This window comes from Netta rufina, assembly GCF_964035555.1.
Source record: "Netta rufina genome assembly, chromosome: 2".
Taxonomy (NCBI): domain Eukaryota; kingdom Metazoa; phylum Chordata; class Aves; order Anseriformes; family Anatidae; genus Netta; species Netta rufina.
This window is the reverse complement of record NC_140124.1, coordinates 23,638,160-23,656,147: the sequence shown is the minus strand read 5'-3', so window position 1 is coordinate 23,656,147 and position 17,988 is coordinate 23,638,160. Positions and strand designations below refer to the sequence as shown.

The 17,988-nt window shown below is 37.2% G+C and overlaps 1 protein-coding gene across 1 annotated transcript; it reads right to left on the bottom strand.

Annotated features, from left to right (window-relative positions):
* Nucleotides 1–10,003: 10,003 nt before the first annotated feature.
* STEAP1 (STEAP family member 1) lies at nt 10,004–17,016 on the bottom strand (the record flags this gene model as incomplete). Its single annotated transcript, XM_084281230.1, has 4 exons — nt 10,004–10,261; nt 11,948–12,112; nt 14,171–14,683; nt 16,924–17,016. The coding sequence occupies 4 exons, from the start codon at nt 17,014–17,016 to the stop codon at nt 10,004–10,006; spliced, it is 1,029 nt and encodes a 342-aa protein (XP_084137356.1).
* Nucleotides 17,017–17,988: the final 972 nt, after the last annotated feature.

Sequence of the window (17,988 nt, the reverse complement as noted above, 5' to 3'; positions counted from 1 at the left end):
GGTTGTCTTGTGTGGAGTCAGGAGTTGGGCTGGATGATCCTCATGTATCTCTTCCAACTTAGAAGATATTATGATTCTATGACAAGGAAAACTAAGAGTGGGCCTAATGTCCTTGGGCCACTGTACCTTTCACTTTTGCATAGTTAATCCACAAATCTTTATTTTGTTTTCCTTTTTTTTTTTTTTTTTTTTTTTATGTGATCTTTCCACTGTGTGCCAGCCTGTCTAGCTTTAGCTTCTGTGCATAGCAGAAAAGGAGGAAACTTTTGAGTTTTGTTCATTTACCAGCCTACTAAACAGATACCACTAACTTGATACCTATTACATTATCACAGAATCACAGAATCACAGAATTGTCTAGGTTGGGAGAGAGCTCAAGATCATCGAGTCCAACCTCTGACCTAACACTAACAAGTCCTCCACTAAACCATATCACTAAGTTCAACATCTAAACCGTCTAAATCATCTAAACATAATTCCAATGCCTAAAACTTGCAGTAAGTTAAAAATTAAGTCAGTTTGGATGGCTTCACTTGATCCTATGTTTTCTTTGCATGTTTTAAAGGTTTTACAGTTTGAATATCCTTGTTTAAATTGATAGCAAAACAACTCGCATCTCCATTCTGTCGCTGTGTATTTGATCCATTCAAACAGGAGAAGCAAAAAGAAGTCCCCATTTCACACTGAGTTTAGTATGAGGGCCTTTTATACACGTAAAACTCACTGCAAAGATGGAATGTGTATCTTCAGTGAGATTATGAAATTGAGTTGAATAACTTTCTCTCAAATTATATACAAAGCTCTAGAGACAATGTAATTCTTAGGTGCCTTGTTGAAGGTCTGTCTTAAACAATCAATTGAAAAAAAAAAAAAAAAAGAGACTATTTTCTTTTAGCAGGTGCTTTACTTTCTTTAGGGAAGTCCAGGGAAGCATTATTATTTCTTCCTTTAAGGGATGGAACATAAAAAACAAAGGAGTTTCCAGTTTGCAAATGGAAACAGATATTCTGGTTCTTCCTCTTGGCAAATGGAAAGCAAAGCCCCAGGGATTTTCCTGTGGAAAATGAGTGAAAACAAACACACAGAAATTTGCTTCCTATCGGGGCAACAAACCCAAATACAATCATTTCTGGCATACTACCCTTAACACAGCTAATTTTGTACCTGAGCAGAAAAATACAGTATTTCCCAGCCAGGAACATTCAGGCCAACTATTTTTTTTTCTTATGGCAGCCTACAATTATTTTAAAAATAAAACTTGTACCTCTTAACCATTCTTTGTAAATACAACATGGATCTGAGAAATTTAGAAAATTGTAGCTTATTATTATTTTTTTTTGTAGAAATATTGTTTTATTCTTTGCATTTTTCTGATTTTTGAATGTCTTGAAATGTACTTGAAATATTATTATTATTATTAATTAGTAGTAGTATTATTAGTATTAGTATTTAATAAAGATACTCTTTAAAAAAAAATAACCACTAGCTAAACAAATAAGAAAAAATAATGGTAAGTACCTCTACTGAAATCTCTTGCCTTCACTCTTTGGATTTCACTTGTGATGTCCCCTTTTCACTAACTCTGCAGGTATTGGTGCTTCTTTCAGACTATATAGGATCTGAGCTTCAGTAGTCAAAGGCAAGGACAGAAAGACATAGTCAAATAAATAAAAAAAAACCATTTAGATATTCTTTTGATGGAGAGGAGAGGAGACGAGGAGATGAGACAACTCAAGAGGAGACAAAAGGAGGAGAAAAAGAATTAAAAGAAAAAAAATGAAAGAAAAAAGAAAAGACAAAAAAAAGAGAGAGAGAAAGATGGAAAGAAAGAAGAAAAAAGAAAGAAACCCCTTATAAAACACATTTAATAAGCCAAAATTGAGAAAACACATTTAATATGCCAAAATTGAGAATCCTTAGCATGTCATGTGAATCAAGACAGAGTGTCTCCTTCTTCCCAATAGGAAGCACAAGTTAAAGGTGATTCGTTCAAAACAGAGGACAGATACTCAACACCCCACCACTACCCCAAAACAGAGAAGATTCAGACCTATAGTTTCATTTCTGTGGCAATCCAAGTAACAGAGAGTATTGTTTCTGATATTGTTTTTATGACCTGGCAGATAAATAGTATGCACCAGAAAGAAGCTGAAGGAAGGAAACCTCTCCTAGCTTTCTCTGACTATGGTTTTCCATAGCCATTGTTGAGGCACAGCTAAGGAGTTTCAGGACCTTTGGCTTCTTTGGCTTTAGCTTTGTTCTTTGGCTTTGTATGAGCACAAGGTCTTGTATGACCTTTCCACATCTCCCTATAACTTTTGAAACACCTTTGCTTTGTGGTGCAAGTTATAGAAGATCAAAATCTATCTTCTTGGTTCATGGCTATTCATCTTAAAAAGCTACTTCAAAGTGGGACAGTAGGTTCTAAAAATGTGATCTTCTGTCTGCAATTAATTGTTGGACCCAAAGCCAGGGGTAAAACAGATTATTTTTAGAATGTAAACAATTACATCCTGAGCAAATTTTTCTGTAAGTTGACTAGATAACCAAGAACAGAGGTGTGTTCTTCTTAATGAAGATATAGATATTGAAAAAATTGAAAAACTCATTTAAAAAAACATTATATCTTTGCCTGAATACCAAACCAGCTGAGGGAAGCACAAGTTACATTGTGGCTTGACCACTGTCTGACAGTTTAAGACTAGTGTTTGTGTTACAAACAGTTTGGGATTGCAGCTATTTGAAGTCAAATTTCCTTCACAAAGCTGCAGACCACAGGTTTTGCATGGGAGCGGAAGAAAAATAAAAAAAAAAATAAGATCATTGCATAGTATGTAGCATAATAGATGTGAAAAAATAGAAATATAACATTTAACATATTAAATGTTTATGGTTTTTAACATCTTCATTATTTTATTACATTACATTATGTACATTGTCCTAGGCTAGGTGTTCAGTTATTTTATTCTGAATATGTTTTTTCCCTGAATGGAACCATGCTGTCGGTGTAAAATATTCCTTGGCAAATGAAACTCAAACCACGATAATTCAATTGCAGCTCAGCACTGTGGGGAGAAAACCTGTATCTTTACAGAACAATGAAATACTAATTCTGTTCCCAGTCCTGTGAAAATTTATGTAGTTAATTCCACAGAAATGAACCGTGGTCAGTGAGTTGCCGCAGAGCCTGAAAGTTAAGCAGTTCTTTGCAAGATCAAGGCAACAGCTTTTCAGTCAAGACTTAAGTTCTCATTCCCAACATACTTGTTTTCCAATCATACCAAATTAGAGCAGTGTATCAGTCTGAGAGATTTCCTCTTGAAGTAAAGGAACATAAGACACACTACTTGGTTAGACTGATGGCCTATCTAACCCATGTACAAGTGTGGCAAAAGAGAATGCTATTTAAGGTGGGCGTGCAAGCCTTACCACTCTATCTCATGCTCTTCCCCCAAATCCTCATTTGTATTAGTGATGCCATAGGGTACATGCCTGCAAAGTCCTTTTAGTGTCTTTTTAGGGGCTGTTGTCTCTGAGTTTAAGTCCCTTTTGAACCTGTTGATGCTGTTTGCCTCCACAGCCCCCTGTGGTAGCAGGCTGCAGGGGTTCTCTACCCACTGTACAAAGATGCGTGGTCTTAGGCAGTTGTAAACTAATATCCTACTGGTTTCACTGAATCCTCCCTAGTCCAGGGCTTGGTGAAAAACAGTTCTCTCTTTATCTTATCCACTCTCTTCATTAGTTTGCAAACCTTGATCTTCTGCAATCTCCCATCCCATTTGAAATGCCTCTGCCTTTTTAGTCTCATCCTGTAAAGCAGCTGCTCCACACCTTGATCACCTGAGATGCAAAGGGAAAAGAATCGTATGAAACTTATTATGGGCTGTTTTAAGGGGATTGTGAGAATGTGCAAGACTTCTTATGGGATGCTTTAGAAAAGGAACAAAGGTGGAGTAAGGGAGGGATCAAGGTGAATCAGGGAGGAACAAGATTAAGAGAACAGAGGGAAAAGGGTGTTAAGAGGTATTGTTAAGTGTTATGCTACATACCACATATTCCACTCTCCAGCTTCATGTGGGTAAACCTCTCATCCCCTCTGTTTCATGGATTCCCTTCAGGCTCTTCAGATGCTGTGCTGTCTGTCTTTGTCTTGTCCCTTATTTTACCCATCTCCTGTACTAGGGATTTCTATTCCCTACTATATTGATGTTGCTGCATTCATTGAATTCCCCCATCGACCTGTTTTTTCCCTTTAACATCCATTGGGCTCCTTCACTCTTTCCTTTCATAAGAAAATCTGCGAGCTTGCAATGTCTCTTTTCCTTGGCGTCCTTTTAATTTCATAATGGGATCTCCAGTTGTCCTGTCCCTTCCCATCCCATGTTAACACCTAGCATAGTTCCATAGTCCCAGCTTTCCTCTGCCCCCGAATACCCTTTTCTCTGTCATTAATTATTTGGGAATAAAAAATTTAGGATGTTTATATCATGAATGTGCTAACTCCATTGGAAATTAGGCAGGTACAAGAGGAAGCTGTTGCTATTTTAATTATGGGTCCTGTCAAAGAATTGCTAGACCTCTGATCTGTTACAGGGATGCCTGAGGTGCCTTGCAAGGGGATCATTTTCTTTCCACTCAGGTTTCTTTTTTTTTTTCTTTTTTTTTTTTCTTTTCTCTTTTTTTTCTTCTTCCTTTTTTTTTTTTTTTTTTTTTTTTTTTTCTCCTTCCCTTGCCCCCCAGACGTAGATTTCCTGTTAGAACACCTAGAATACTTTTGAATGAATGAGATAAGCTGGTCAGAAGTTATCCTGATACATGCACAAACACAAGTGGACAGACAAGAGAGAAATGCTATCCAATATATGAGTGACAGGACTGGACAAAAAGGCAGAGGACAAATTGGAGAAATATTATGTGGCCATTCTTCAAGTCCAGAAATCAACTTTTTTACTGATTTTCAAATAATGAGGTATTCAGATGGAAAATTTTTTTCCAGTAGAGTATATCCAATGAAACAGTGTATGCATGTATAGAAAAGCTACATGACTACGATTGTCTGTCCAGTTCAAAAGACCCCACAATTGCCACACTTCTTTTTTTTTTTTAATAGTGAGTCCCACAGATGAAATTTAAGGACCAAATATCTCCATCAGTAGTAGCAGTAGTAATATTCTACCAGCCACAGAGGCACCACACATCTTTAACCAAGTCAAGGACATAGCGTATTTATCTCACTAATACACTTTCTTGCTACAAAGATGAAACCATGCAAAAAGAAAGAAAGAAACAAAAAAAATGACAAACAATGCTATCTTCTGTTGCATCATCTTTATTGGAAGTAGCTGTAGTCTGTTTTGTAAATTGATAATTTGGTTCACTGACTGGTTTTATATTTTCATTTGAGAATCTCTGAAAACATATTAGGCATACTTAGTAAATTATCTCAACCACACCCACTTAAATATTATTTTCAATCTGTTGCAAATTTCAAGCAATGATGCAAAATTTGACCTGAATTCAATGAGATATCATTAAGGAGGTTCTCACCAAAATAAATTATTTTACCATCGGCAACAGAAAGTGCTGATAGGATCAAGAAATCCCGGCAATACTGAAAAAAAGTCAGTGACAATGATCAGTCGCTGACAGACAAAGTGATTACAGCAGGCTACATTCTCCAAGGGTGGATTCAGCATGTTTTCAAAAATCGGTCTTTATTTTTTCTTGTGTTCTTTTAAACAATTCTTTTTATGTCATTTTAAGAAAATCAGCTTAAAAGTAGTTAGACTGAATTTCAGAAATGGTTAACACAAAATTTCCTGGAATCAGGGGACAATAGTAGAAACTGTGGATGTAGCAGAAAAGAGAGGAAGACATGAGATCATCATTTCACAGATGAAGCCACACAGTTGACAGTCATGTAGAGATCAGTCTGTTTGGGGTTTTGGTGATAATTTCTATAACACATTTTTGCCTACTGATTCATGGAAAACTAAGAACCTGACAAACAGGCGAAGTGATGAAACAGTCTTGCTAGCAGAATGGGATTTAAGCTTTGAATTTTAGAAGCACTTACTACTGTGCAGTTTAAACGACTTTGAACTAAAATCTTCACCCAGGGAGTGGTTGGGCACTGGGACAGACTCCCCAGGGCAGTGGTCATGGCAATAAGCCTGATGGAGTTCAAGAAATGTTTGGACAACGTTCTCAGACATATTGTCTGTTTTTTGGATGGTCCTGTGTGGAGGCAGAGGTTGGACTCCATGATCCTTGTGGGTCCCTTCCAATCCAGGATGTTCTGTGATTCTGTGATCTCTCTTCCTGTCCTTCATGCTGGCATATGCACACTCCTGTCAGGTCAATTAGACCAGTACATGGCTCTGGATGAATCATTACTTTTTAACTTGATCAAACTCCATGGACTGATTTTACACACTTTTGTGTACAGCTTTACACACTTTTGTTAGAAGAACTGAGATAATTGAGAAGTATGGCCTTTACAGCTTACAGTAAAGGCTGCTGTCAACAGGAATTGACATTAAACCATAGCCAGCACAGCCTGATTCTGGCTTCCTGGGCATTCATCATTGGTACCACTTCTTGAGAATAGTATTCTGGGATCTCGCTATCTCAGGTAGGTCATGAAATTCATGAAGTCCCTTCAACAGTTCGAGAGTTCTCTCTCCAGTTTCAATTCTGTATCTCCGACTTAATTAAGGAAGTACGTTGTAACCTTTGTAAAGGCATTGCAAAATCCCTTACTCTAGAGTGATGGATTCTTACGAAAGAATATGGCTGTATTACTTTCCCCTCCTCTATGTCTTCACCATTCTTGAGCTTTTCCTGGTCTTTAATCAGCATTTTCAGGGATCACAGGTCTCTTTCCAAAGCATTCCACAACCAATTCAGCTTTCTGTTCCTTCTCAAAAATCTCCTCCAAATGCTAGAATACATGGCCTGTCAGTTAAAAGATCTATCCAAATTTCTTTTCATTACATCTCTCTATGAAAATGTCCATTTTGTTTTTCACATCTATGTCTTCTCTCCTTTGGAAAATCCAGGATTTTCAGCTAGCATGGAGAGAAAGGTCCCCCTTGACTAAAGCTGTTTAAATGTTCATGTCAGCAGCTCTTCTAGGTTTTGTCATGCCTTTTTACCCTTATACAGGTCTGGATGGATATTACACAATGGCAGACACAGTATACATACAATTAAGCATTTAGTGATACATAATTTTATAAAAATAATCAGTGTTATACAAATAAGTGCCTAAAATTGGCACATTTTTTTCTATATTATAGTAGTATACAGACATATTAATACACTGAATTTTGAAATAGCTGTATAAACATAAATTAAAAGATACATATGCATTCATTGTAATTAGTGTTGAACTAAATCATATCTATGACAAAGGGAGAAATAAACTACTGTTAATAGCATATTCTTCTGCAGCTCTTTACACCCCTTACCTGACCCTCCTCCCTCACTATTGCATCTGAATGCCTTAAAAGCTTGAACATGCTGTTGCAATGTCTTGCAGAGGAATACTACTCCAGTACTACAGATTGGGAAGTGAGTTACTTAAAGGTGAAGTAGTTTACTAAAGACTTACAAAGCAGGGAAGAGACTTGATATGAGGTCTCAAATTCTGGCTCTAAGCATTCAACAGTGCTTTATAAAGAAAAGGCTGGCTGTTGCACAGAAAACATTGCTCCTACTTGAGATTTTATTTTACACATGCCGTAGGACTAACTTTGAATGGCTTATTCCAAGGAGTGTCTTCATTCACCTCTTTTCAGTTTTCAGTTATCAAGGGTTCTGTTCTCTGTGTCACAAACCTTGTTAACCTTGAAGCTGTTTATATTTCCCTGTGGCAAAGGGCTGGCTTCTATGACCAGTTGTAAATGATGAATTCAACTATGTGACCAGAATTTAGCAAAACTGGAGATTGAATTCAGTTCTCCAGATTTTCTTAGTAAGGGAGCAGCAGAGCTGATTCTGAAGAGCAAAATTTAACATGTTTTGATAAAACCAAATATTAATCTCTTCAATGGATGCATGCTGGGCTTGCTTGGAGTATTTTAAATCTCATCTTTGTCCTAAGTAGTATATTTGAGCATATGTTTTGAGTAGCTAATGGACAATTTGATTTCTTTATCATAAGACTTTTCTTAACCAGTTCCACTAGAAAAAAATTACTTTATTAATGTTTTTATGACTCCTGACAACAAAGTGCAGTTAATGTTCCGGGTAAGCTTTTGGTAAGTCCTATCTGCTCTGGTTTCAGCTGGGCCAGAGTTAAAACCAGGACAATCCCTAACATGACTTCTAATTAATTTTATCTATTTCCTCTACAGAAATATAAATGCTCATGTATTGACAACCACATGTTTTCTGTTATTTTAGAAAATTCTTAAGTTCACTTTCCAGACTGGCTTTCTGTGTTTTAGTGCTTAAGTCTGTCACGCATTACTGATTTGATACACAATGTCACTCATGTCTCTTGAGTCTATATTACACAGGCCACCATGTCCCCACTTATATTCACAGTACTACATCAAGTGCAAAACACAAATACAACTTTTAAGTTGCAATAATTGGAGTTATAACCAGGAAAATACAAAATGTAGCATCTCTGTAACTATTTAATTTGTTAATTATGCTCAGTGCACCAAGCCCTCAAATGTACAACAGGATTATTAGCTGCAGAATCATTAGCACCATGTGTTACGTATATTTTTATGTAACCATTGTTTTCCTGTTTGTTTAATACCAGAGCCATTACCAGTTACAATTCTCATTTGGGTGATCCCAGCAATAGCTGGCACCATCAGTCCATGTCCTAGTCAGCTCACACAGGGAAACTGGCAGAAATGTTTCTGCTGCTGGGTGAATATATTAACTACTGCATAACATATTTAAAAATAGATGCTAATAAATGAATTATTCATTTAAAACTTTCAGACAGACCTATGTAACACAAAGAAAGTGAAGCTTCATCAGCTTATACTAAAATTTTAGTAAAAGCAAATATATTCAGAAGTGATCTTACATGAAAATCTCACCAAATCAATGCCAAGGTTCAAATGCCTATTTTTAATGTTTTTCTTCTAGTCACACAATTGTACTGGCCCTAGAGTAAACAGTAAAACACATTTACCTGACGTGTGAGCTATCCCACTGGAATAATTTGTGTTAATAAAGATTAGCACATGTCAGCGGCAGCAGGCTTGGGTCAAAAGCATGGAAAATTTCCAGCATCAGAAACAAAAGAATGTGTTCATGGAAAAAAAAAAGGAAAATGTTTTATGGTTCTAAATAAACAGACACACCTAGTCCTGTATAAAATGTAGATCTGAGTCTAAAATCTCTTATTTTAGACTGTGCCTAAGCCTCAGGAGAGATTTGCCTTGCAAAGTTCCCTGGAATTCTGCTTGCTTGATTGTCTGAATTCAATATGTGGTGGGAATGCAACACACTTTTTGTGTGGCTTCTGTGCTAAGGTCCCCATTCCGCAGAGTGAAATGTAGGATGCAGGGGATAAGGGGGGTCAGGATAATAAATATTCAAGTTGTTCTCCCTTCATAACACTGAGATTTAACCAGGGAACAAACATGTCTGTGGGATGCAGAAAGCATTCCTGGATTCTGTGGTGTAATGATTTATTTACTTTCTGTGGTCATCTGGACCGATGATTTATGATTGCTTTTGCCAAAGAAAGAATTACGATTGAGGTGATGAAGTACTGGCGTTTTAAGAGCAATGAGTCAGAAGAAAGAAATGATCAAATATCAGAACACCAAATAGATTAAAGTGTAAAATGAATGTTTTCAATTTCTGTCTCTGCAAAGGTCCCAGTTGCATCAAGCATCCCATACCTTTGCAGCTGAAATGTAAACAAGTAACATCTAAGAAAAATGTGAAAACAGAACTCACAAGTGAACATTTTGTGGACTTGAGCATATTTACATACAGCAGACAGGAAATGTCCATATGTGATCTACAGCCTGGAAGTCATGCTGGTTTGATTGGTTTGTGTGTTGGCTTCCCAACCACATCTGATCTTTTTTATCCTCTTCCTGAAACATGGGAGGAGCAGTATGCATTTACAGAGCAGGACTACAATAGGAAGAAAAACTGCTACCATAAATGAAGGAGGTGTGTACCAGATAAATTGGTTAACATCAACCCACTTATTCCAAGCAAACACCAGTGCGTGAACTGTGCATAGCAGCAGAGCTACATATCCCATCTTGCTCTGAAAAGAGAAAGATAACAGTAAGTTATTTATTTTTTAAACCTTGGTAAAAAGATTACTCTTTTAAGGAAAACTGGAAATAAGAAAAGGCCTCAAACAACGCATGTAAGTGAAAGAAAAGAAAACATTAGCTTTGAATTAAAATTAAAAACTTGTAATTCAAGAATCCAGCTCTACCTTTCTATGTCACCAGAAAAGATAAGGCACATTTTTCTCCTATTGATATGATAGTGGACTAACAGATCACAGATTCCCCAAACTGTGTCAGTTCTCAATATCTCAGTTTGTAGATGTCACCTGTATCCTAAATTACCATATCTTCTGTGATAAATTATTATGAGTTCAAAAGCAGACTTATAAATGGTTTAATCAACTGTTTGCAAAGGGAATTTTTAAGGTCAGTTAAAGTCAGTAACTCTAGTAAATCTAGTACTATGATAAATCTGGTTTAGGATTTGAGATTAAGGAGAAAAGGAAAAGTTATGCAAGAGTTACTACAAATTTTGTTTCCTGTGTACATAAAAATATTGCTTTTATTACAAAAATGGAATTACTCATCAGTGTAAAGTGCCTTTCTAAGTGGTAAATCTACAGGATATAATTAGTATAAAAGCTATTTTTTTATAAAACTAATCCAATATGTTAGCATTACTCTTCTGGATTTCTCCACCATGATAGCTTAATATGAAAGTAATTGTGCACTAGCAGACTCCCTCCTACACCTGTTCATACAGTCCCTGTAGAGCTGACAAACTTTTCTTACAACTGATGTACTTCATAGAATGAACAGATTCCCAAATCACTAATTGTCAAGAAATACATGTTTCATACCTACTTTTCAAATTCATAACAAGTTCTCAAATGACAGGTGCTCAGTAGGTCATTGAATTTTCAGATTTTGGTGTTCAGGGACCCAGCTCAACACTTGCTTAACACAGTGTGATCATACTGATGCCAGCAGAACCACCCCTGATTATTACTGTGCATGATACAGGACACTAAGAGCAAAACAGGTACTAGGTGAACAAACAAGCACCTTTATAGCAGAACTCATGACTGGCTGGATTTGATTATGTGTCTGTTCTAAGACATCCCCTTCTCAGAATACAGCTTTTTGGAGTGGGCTGTGAGGCTAGTGACACTGCATATGGAAAACCTCTGCATTCCAGAAGGCAGGAGGCTTCTGGACCTGCCAGCCACTTGGTATTGCTCAGGCAGTACAGAATAGCCAAAATGGCTCCAAGGGAGCAACAGGCAATGATCATTTTGTAATGGAAATCCATGTTGTACGCCAACACTCTCATCTGGTTCAGTACCACCTACTCCCAGTTCAGCAGGACACAAGGCTTTCCTGGAACATAAAAAGCCCAGAAGGTAACTGAAATGCTTTCAGAGCCAGAGGTCTTTGACCTCAGAATAGTTTCTGAAGGAACAACTGCTGCTGGTCAACTTGGAGCTATCTTTCTTTCCACTTTATTCCCTGAACATGACAACCTTTTCTTCTCCCAAAATAACAAATGAAATGAATATTTTTTGCAGAACAGTTAACAAAGGGTGCTGAATAAACTTTTACATTGGTTTCATTAATGACTCTATATTTAGTATTTTTAACTAGGAATGATGTTAGCTGATAACATACAGTCCTAAAAATGAGTAATGACATGCAATGATGATGTTTATGTGTACCTGAATGTAGTGGAACTCTCTCCAGGTCAAAGAATGATTGACAGATGGGATTGAGGTTATTGCCAATAAAGCCAGCAAAGCAAGTCCCAGAATTCCTAGGGACACATAAATCTCCATTCTCCAAACATCGTGTTCAATCCAAGCATTTTCTTTTTTTTGTTTGACCTGCCAGAAGAATCATAGGGTTGGAAGGGACCTTTAAAGACCATCTAGTCCAAATCCCCAGCCATGGGTAGTGATGTCTTTCACTAGATCAGGTTGCTGAAAGCCCCATTCAACCTGGCCTTGAACACTTCCAATGAAGAGGCATCCATGACTTCTATGGACAACTTGTTCTAGTGTTTCACCAACCCCACTGTAAAAAAAAAAAGTCTTCCTTATATTCAATCAAAATCTACCTCCTTTCAGTTTAAAACCATTGCCCTTGTTCTGTCAGTAGAGACTCTGGTAAAAAAGTCTTCCTCCATCTTTCTTTCCCTTTATATATGGAAAGGCCACAATAAAGTCTGCCTGGAGCCTTCTCTTCTCCAGGCTGAAAAACTCCAACTTTCTCAACCTTTCTGTACAGAAGAAGGGCTCCAGCCCTCTGATTATTTTCTGCTCTAAGAAGTCCACATCATTCTTGTACTGGGGACCCCAAAACTGGATGCAGTACTCCAGGTGGGTCTCAAGGGAGCAGAGAGGGAGAAGTACCTCCCTTGCCCTGCTGGTCATCCTTCTTTTCATGCAGCCCAGGCTACAGCTGGCTTTCTGGCACACTTAGCCATTTACGTGAAACAGTTATTTTCACAATAATAATTAAGAAATAAGATAAGAAACATAGTATTTTTGTTTGTTTGAATGTCTCTAAGTGTAACTGCTGTTTAATTGTGATGAAAAAGTCTCTACTAGTATCTGTAGAGCTAAGGTAGGCTTTACGTGAGAAGAATTTACAGATTGCATCAGTGTCTTGGCCCAGAACCGACTAGTTCTGAGACCTATCAGCCTGCCCTCACAGCAGGAGAAACCTTACTCTGACAAATACAAACAGACAAAAAAACAATCCTCCATTCATGGCAAAATACTGTATGTAGGAGATTATAACACAAGGAAATATATTTACAGCACTATTTTAGGGATCCAGATTAGCAGGCATTCTTAGCCATGTTATCCTGCCAGAATAGCCTTTTTTTTTTTTTTTTTTTGTTAATGACTCGGTGCATTCAGCTGCACTGAATACAATGGTTGATATGGATGAAAATAAAAAAACTGATGTCAAAGCTTGTCCTGTTTATGACTACTTGCAATAGTTCCTTGATGCTGTTAGGGATCACCATAGTGTAATATGCTCCAGATATGATCATTTCTTCACCTTCACTTAAGAACTGGAATCTCACAGAAATTTCTGGTAAACCACTTAAGTCAGATTACCAGTAAGGCTGATCTTCAAAGTTTTCATCAGGTAGTTTGACTGATGACAGAATTCTTAAGAAGCCAGTAACACCCTACTCTGCTTGCAATAAAACCTTATATTAGACTTTAAGGATATTAAAACTGTACCTTTGCACTCTACACCTTATATTGGAATATTCCTTATGCTGGAATACTACCCAAGGTGATACACATATGCTAGAAACTCTCTAGTCACAGAAGACCTTAGACAGCTTTGCAAACCAATTATTGCTCATGATTTGGAAGCATGAGCAATATAAACTGAAATAAACCGAATTGTTTTAACAAGTTAGTGTGCACCAGCCAAACTGTGTAGCCATCAGTGTTCACAAGTTTAGTCTGTGGCATATATAAATTATAGTAATTTAGTTCAGTTCTCCTTCATTGCTGGCAATTCGCTTTACACAGATGATGTCTTAAAAAGGTGTGTGCAGCAGTTTCTGGAGACAGTTAGATTCCACTGATGCAAATAAATCAATCCACATTAAACTAAGTGTTCCAAAGACTTAAACGTACCTGTGAAGCAATTATAATTATGGGTATTTTACACAGAGCTAAGAATTCCCAGATGAAGAAAGTGGCTTACTGAATACACACTGGCACAGCTGTGTTGACTCTTGACTCCCTATAAAACGCTTTAACAAGTAGACCCTGCTCTATCGCTTAGCAGTGAGGAGCTGTTTCAAAATCAAAGGCAATAAAAACACCTTTCTCCCTAACCAGATTTGTTTGGATGTACAACACAAGGATTCTCTCAACACTGAAATGTTGGTATTTGTGAGCCCATCATACCTGCTGGAATGCCCAGTTGAGCAGCTTGTATCTGTATGATCTTCTCATTGGATAGCACAGGCTATAGCAGGCGTGCATTGTAGCGAAGAAGAAACTGAGAAGTCCAAATTGTTTTCTTGACAACATCCATCTATCCAGCCACTGGGGAAACCTTTTGTACTTGGTGCCAAAGTACAGCTGGAAACCAGCCGCTAATATTCCTGGTAAATATACCAGTGCTAAAAGTGTAATTGAAACCACTGGTAAAACTTTGTTTATGACAAGGATTGGAATTTTATAGAAAACATTTTCATTTCTTGTTACAAAAGGATATATGACATCTCTTAGAGAAGTGTAAATAAATGTTAATAATGAGATCGCAGATGCTATCTTCATTGGTAAGTGCCACTTGGGGAACAGCTCCTGCTTGCAGTGCTGTTCTGAAGAGTGTTCAAACTCACCAAAATGGTGTGCTTGATGTAAATTAAAAAGTGCAGCTACTTCTGGTGGATTGGTAACTTGCATATCCACATTCTGGAAAAGACAGAAAGGAAATGTAAAGTGAGATCAAACCCCAGCATTCACACTATTTGCCATCATGGCTTTTATATTGTGCAGCACTGAAACCATATACAAACAAAACAAAACAAAAAAACAAAACACATGCATACTATTAAAGACAAGGTAGATTGAAAATACAATATTTCAAACAGCATAGTTAGTAGTTGAGCAAGGCAATTTTACTGTAGATTTCTCATTCTTCATTCATCATCCATGGTGATTTCAAAATAGATTTTCATTCCAGGAAGTTAACTACACCACAAGGGAAGATTACATTTTGCAAAGCATCATTACAACTTTTTATGGTAGGCACTCCAGATTTCAAGATTTCCAATTTCAGCTAGAGACTTAATAATGTAACCCAAATAATATGCACAACAACAGAATCCAGAGACATGACACTACAGTATTTCATTCAGTCACTGCTATTTTCATGACACTTAACTGGGGGAATAAGGATGTAAATAGAAATATTTGGGATCCAGCATATTAGACCAGCTGTGCATCTGTCAACTCCATCTCAAATTCCAATGCTTTTATTCCCATCCTCCCTAAATGTAATAGCATCCTCTTAACTTTTATAAAAACTTGTGAAATTGAGGCACTTCAGTTTAAAAAGCTGAATTTTTACTGCCAAATAGTCATGGTTTGATTCTAGTCTCACAGAAGACCTTGGCAGAATTATCACAGACTTAAGAAGAAGCTAAGCTAGGACAAAATTTTAGTATAATGTTATAAACTGTTTTACATTGAGATAATGTATTAAAAGATTGTCCCAAACTTACAGTTTGGGGACAAGGTATATGATCAACATAAGTACAAAATGAAAATATGTGCACCAACAGCAGGACATTGCAGTTGATGCAGCAGACAGCTGTCTAGGGGTGGGGAGCTAAGAATTTGAAACATTCAGAAATTAACGTGCCACCCCTTTAATAATCCAGTGAAATGCAAATTAAATCTGAACTAATGCAGCAACGGCTCGGCTTTAGAATGGCTAAAGTTGCAGGTGTCCAGATCTCCAGAAAGTGACATGGCACTGTGAGGCTTGAGGAAGACAAGTACTAGTAGAAAGCTGTAAGTTGGCAGTCACAGAACCATACAATCATCAGGGTTGGAAAATACCTTCAAGATGATCAAATCTGCTAGGATACAGGAGATCTGCTTATTTCAGCAATATGATCTGTCTTTATTCTTCAGAATCAAATATTATATTGAAGCTGGTTAAGGGGTCAATTCTTGTAAATACTTGTAAATAATGCAAGCATAAGCAGGTGTAAGCCTTGTATTTAGCTTCAGTAATACACAGGTGTTTTGCGTGCTTTGCTTTCTTTTAACAGAGAAATAACAAACATACACTGCTATCTTGCCATAAAATCCTAAATGGAGACAAAGCTAGCCTGTTTCCACATGTCTGACTGACTTGCTTGCAGTGCCTCACAGTAAAATTCAAGGGCATGCTCTTTATTGGGATTTTATAGTTGAATAGCTAATACATGCTGATGTATTCATAAAAATGTATCTTTGCAATGTACCAGTGAAGGTATAGCCTAGGTAACTTCTGTTCTCTAGTCTGTGAGGAGAAGTAGAGTGTAGTTTTTATGCATTGCAGAATCAGGTATGAGTATAAATTACATAAACTGAAATTCACCTCTGAACCCAGTTTCACCTAAAGATTCCTGTTTGAGACAGTTTGTAAAGCCTAATGCAGTATTCCACAGACTGAGGTCACAACTGAACAGCAAGTTGTGGCTTGAACTTCTGTGCATCAGATGTTGCAGAGGCAAATACTGATGAAATGGATTTCTCCCGGCCTTTTTTGTGTGGTGTGCAAAACTTACTAAATGCAAAGTGGCAACAATAAAGACTCTACCCAGGATAAGCTTTACATTCCTGTTCAAAAATCACAAATTATTTCTATAGAGTTTTGTTCAGCTGGTAGAATGCAACTAACAATTAACATCATATAACTATTACTATGTGTTTTTTTCTTAACAAATCTTGTGTATTTTTTTTTTTTTTTAGCATGGAATGCGATTAAATTGAATGAGTTGCTCCTTATCTTTTTATCTCTCCATGTCAATATTGAGAGAAGACTTCAGAAGCATTGATGATATGCCAGTGTTATGGAAACACAGTACGTTTGGACAAAATCAAATAAAGTCTGCAATATTCTGTGTGACGTATGAGCTGCTCTTTTACAGAAACATTACCAAGTTGCTAAGGTTTCCTCTATTTCTCCTCGGCACGATGCTCTGACCTGCATTCTGATCAATGGTATGACTATCGCCTTCCCTCTTCTCCATTGCAGAAACTCCCTGCAAAACAAACACAGGATGTAAAACAGGTTTTGAAATGCCCTACTGGAACTTTGAGGCCTATTTTCCCTCAAAATGTTTTCTTCCCCCTCCTCCACCCGTTTGCCAGAGAAGCTGTGATAATCTAGGGAAAAGAAAGTCTGTTCTCTGAGAACAGAAGAGCTCTTTTTTTTTTTTTTTTTTTTTTTTTTTTTTTTAGTTATTTAAAGTAAAGTGGAGACTAAGAGAGCAGATAAATCAACAGAACAAAATCACCTATGAAAAGCAATATTTAAGCTAAATGCCCATGTTGCTACTGGAATGAAGGACTTAAATCAGGCTGAAAGTTTTAAAAATAGAACAACAGAGTTTGAAACAGTTTTTGAATAGGAATAACAGGTAAAATGTTATGAAGATGGATTTTTGTTAGGTTTACAAAAAGCTTTAGTGTGTCTATCCTGTGTCTATCCTAGCAAGAGACTGGACTTACTGATATAAGAAACCCATGCAAATCTGCAGTCCCTAATACTTTTTAGGTTTTACGATTCAGATTTTCAGGCTTGGTCTACCTGACAGTCATCCTGTGGCTTTAGAGGTGTATTCTCCCCTCAAGATTGTCAGGAAACTCCAGTTGGAGCTTTGCTCATTCTATTCCAAGGTACTCTGTCTATATTTATCAATACAAGAGGAAGCAAAAATGGTTCTTAGCTGTTAAGGACTAGAAGAAATCAGAGGCCAGAAAACAAAGACGAAGAGAAGGGATATTTCTTTCTCAGGATCCTAACCCTGAAGTCTTGTAAAAATAATGAAAAATATTCTGTAAAATAACTGCAGGGGGTTACCCTGCAAGGTGGACTTCTGATAGGCACAGTACAGTTACACACTGCTCGAAGCGATGTGCTAGCGCCAAGGCACTGGAAGGTCAGGCTGCCCTGCCGCAGCATAGCTCTGTGACCACCTGTACGGCTGTGACTAGTTAGC